The 2,602-nt window shown below is 43.4% G+C and overlaps 1 protein-coding gene across 1 annotated transcript in view; it reads right to left on the bottom strand.

Annotated features, from left to right (window-relative positions):
- LOC112079884 (1-phosphatidylinositol 4,5-bisphosphate phosphodiesterase beta-3-like) overlaps positions 1 to 1,388 on the bottom strand; it is a 2,485-nt gene extending 1,097 nt beyond the window's left edge. Inside the window, exons 1-3 of the mRNA XM_024145697.2 lie at positions 1,178 to 1,388; positions 647 to 726; positions 385 to 438 (exon numbers count right to left, since the gene is read on the bottom strand). Of these exons, the coding sequence (XP_024001465.1) occupies positions 385 to 438; positions 647 to 726; positions 1,178 to 1,198 (155 nt within the window). The 5' untranslated portion in view covers positions 1,199 to 1,388. The remainder of the gene's footprint in view (positions 1 to 384; positions 439 to 646; positions 727 to 1,177) is intronic.
- Between the last annotated feature and the right edge of the window lie 1,214 nt (positions 1,389 to 2,602).

Below are 2,602 nucleotides of genomic sequence, written 5' to 3'. Positions count from 1 at the left end.
TGTTATCTTACACTTTCAAACTAAATTGGGTGTAATAATGATGTTGACCTAACCATGTCTCATTTAGTTTGGAAACCAACCATTACATTGGCTAGTTACACACAGAGAGAGAGAGACAGAGACAGGGAGACAGAGAGACAGGGAGACAGAGAGAGACGCAGGGAGAGAGAGAGAGAGATAGACGCAGGGAGAGAGAGAGAGAGATGCAGGGAGGGACGCAGGGAGAGAGAGAGACGCAGGGAGAGACAGGGAGAGGCAGGGAGAGAGAGAGTGAGAGAGACGCAGGGAGAGAGAAAGAGAGGGACGCAGGGAGAGAGAAAGAGGGAGAGCAACAGAGAGAGAAATTGAAACTGAGTTCCGTCAGGAACAGCAGAAATGTCTCACTTCTTCACTGGAATCTTTCCATCTTGATTCACCTGCAACTTTAACTTGGTGTACCTGAGAGAGACAGAGAGAGAGAGACAGACAGAGAGACAGAGAGAGAGAGAGAGGAGACAGAGAGGAGACAGAGAGAGAAAGAGGAGAGAGAGAGAGGAGAGAGAGAGAGAGAGAGAGAGAGAGGGGGGAGAGAGAAAGGGAGAAATCATCAAATAACTTGCACTGTGGGTAGAATACTGTATGAATGAGATACACACACACGACTTACGCTTTGAGGAGGAAGGTGTTGCGAGATGCATTCTGGGACAGAATGTTTGTGGCTAGTTTAAAGAGCTCCTCTGTCCACACCTGAACACACACACAGTTAACAATGATTCATAAAAACAGCGATACACACACGATCAGCTATTACAATCATAACTGTATTACCGTCACACACACACACACAACATCATAACATAAAGGTAGTGTTCCAAATGTAACTTTATTCCCTATATAGTGCACTACTTCAGACAAGGGCCTATGGTTAGTAGTGCACTATATAGGAAATAGGGTGCAATTTGGGACATAGACAGAAGGGGAGAACAGAGAGAGGGACAGAGACAGAGAGAAGGATAGTTTTTTGTTTCAATGGTCAAGGAAGGCGTGGGTGAGAGATGAGGGGAAGAGAGAGATGAAGAGAGAGATGAGAGGGGAGGAGAGAGATGAGGAGGGATGAGAGGAGGGGAGAGATGAGGAAAGGGGAGGAGAGAGAGAAAGAGAGAGAGAGAGAGAAAGAGAGAGAGATTCCCATGGTAACCTTAGCGGTGTCTTCCTGCATGGCCTGGAAGTTGAGGAAGGATACGTTGACCAGATCGTTGCCGTGGACGACCGTTACCAGCTTCCCCTCCACGGCAACGCCGCCCTCGCCTGGTGTACCCAATCCCAGCACCTCTCTGACACGCGCATCCTACAGGAGAGAACATACAACACGTTAACAACACGTAAACAACATACACACAGACTTTAACCAACCGCAGCAACTCTCTAAAAAAGTTGATGTCAATCCACCGAGGCTTCCATTTTGTCTCATTCATCTCCTCTCCCCTGTAACTATTCCCCAGGTTGTTGCTGTAAATGAGAATGTGTTCTCAGTCAACTTACCTGGTCAAATAAAGGGTTAAATAAAAAATACAATAAAATACAATTTTTAAAAGGACAATGTCGGAGTTTAATTCAATAAAAGAAAACTTTTGAAATGGAGAGTTGAAAATAAAGAGAAGGGAGGGCCAGAAAATGGTTGTGAACTCTGAACTCTGTAGGTTATAACCTCTCACATAGCCTTAATATTACCTCCTGAATGTAGTTTTTATAACCTCATCACATAGCTTCTAAATGATGTAACCGTCTGACTGTAAGGAAGTTAGTAACTCTCACATAGCCTAATATACCCCTGACTGTAGGTTTAGTAACCGTCAATAGCTGTAATATACTCCTGACTGTAGGGTTATAGACCTGCACATAGCTTAAATATAGTGTTACTCGGACTGTAGGGTATAACTCTCACATAGCTTAATATTCCTCCTGACTGTAGGTTATAACCTCTCACATAGCCCTTAAATCACATCCTGATCTGGTAGTTTAATAACTTCACATAGCCTATATATTACCTCTGACTGTAGGTTTATAACCCTCTCCATAGCTTAATTATTAGCCTCCTGCCTGTAGGTTATAGACTCTCACAAGCTTAATATACCTCCTTGACTGTAGGTTATAAACCTCTCACATGCTTAATATACCTCCTGACTGGAGGTATAACTCTCACATAGCCTTAATATACCTCGTGTAGTTTATACCCGTCACATAGCTATATTACCTTGACTGTAGGTTGAATAAGCATCAAACGATACGCCTTACTATTACCTTCCTGACTGTAGGTATAACTGCTTGCAGCAGCCTTAATATTACCTCCTGATGTAGGTTATACCTCTCATAGCCTTATATTACATCCTGACGTAAGGTTATGACTCTCACATAGCCTGATATTACGCTCCTGAACTGTAGGGTTATAACCTCTCAACCTAGCTTGAATATACCTCCTGACTGTAGGGATTTTAACCTCTCAGCATAGCCTGTATATTACCTCTGCTGTAGGCTAAACCTCGCACAAGCCTAATATTACTCCTATGTAGGTTATAACAGGTCACTAGCTAATATGTACTCCTGACTGGTAGGTATAAACTCT

The sequence above is a fragment of the Salvelinus sp. IW2-2015 genome, unplaced genomic scaffold, assembly GCF_002910315.2.
Source record: "Salvelinus sp. IW2-2015 unplaced genomic scaffold, ASM291031v2 Un_scaffold10058, whole genome shotgun sequence".
NCBI lineage: Eukaryota > Metazoa > Chordata > Actinopteri > Salmoniformes > Salmonidae > Salvelinus > Salvelinus sp. IW2-2015.
The sequence above is the reverse complement of the archived record's forward strand: the minus strand, read 5'-3'. Positions and strand labels throughout refer to the sequence as shown.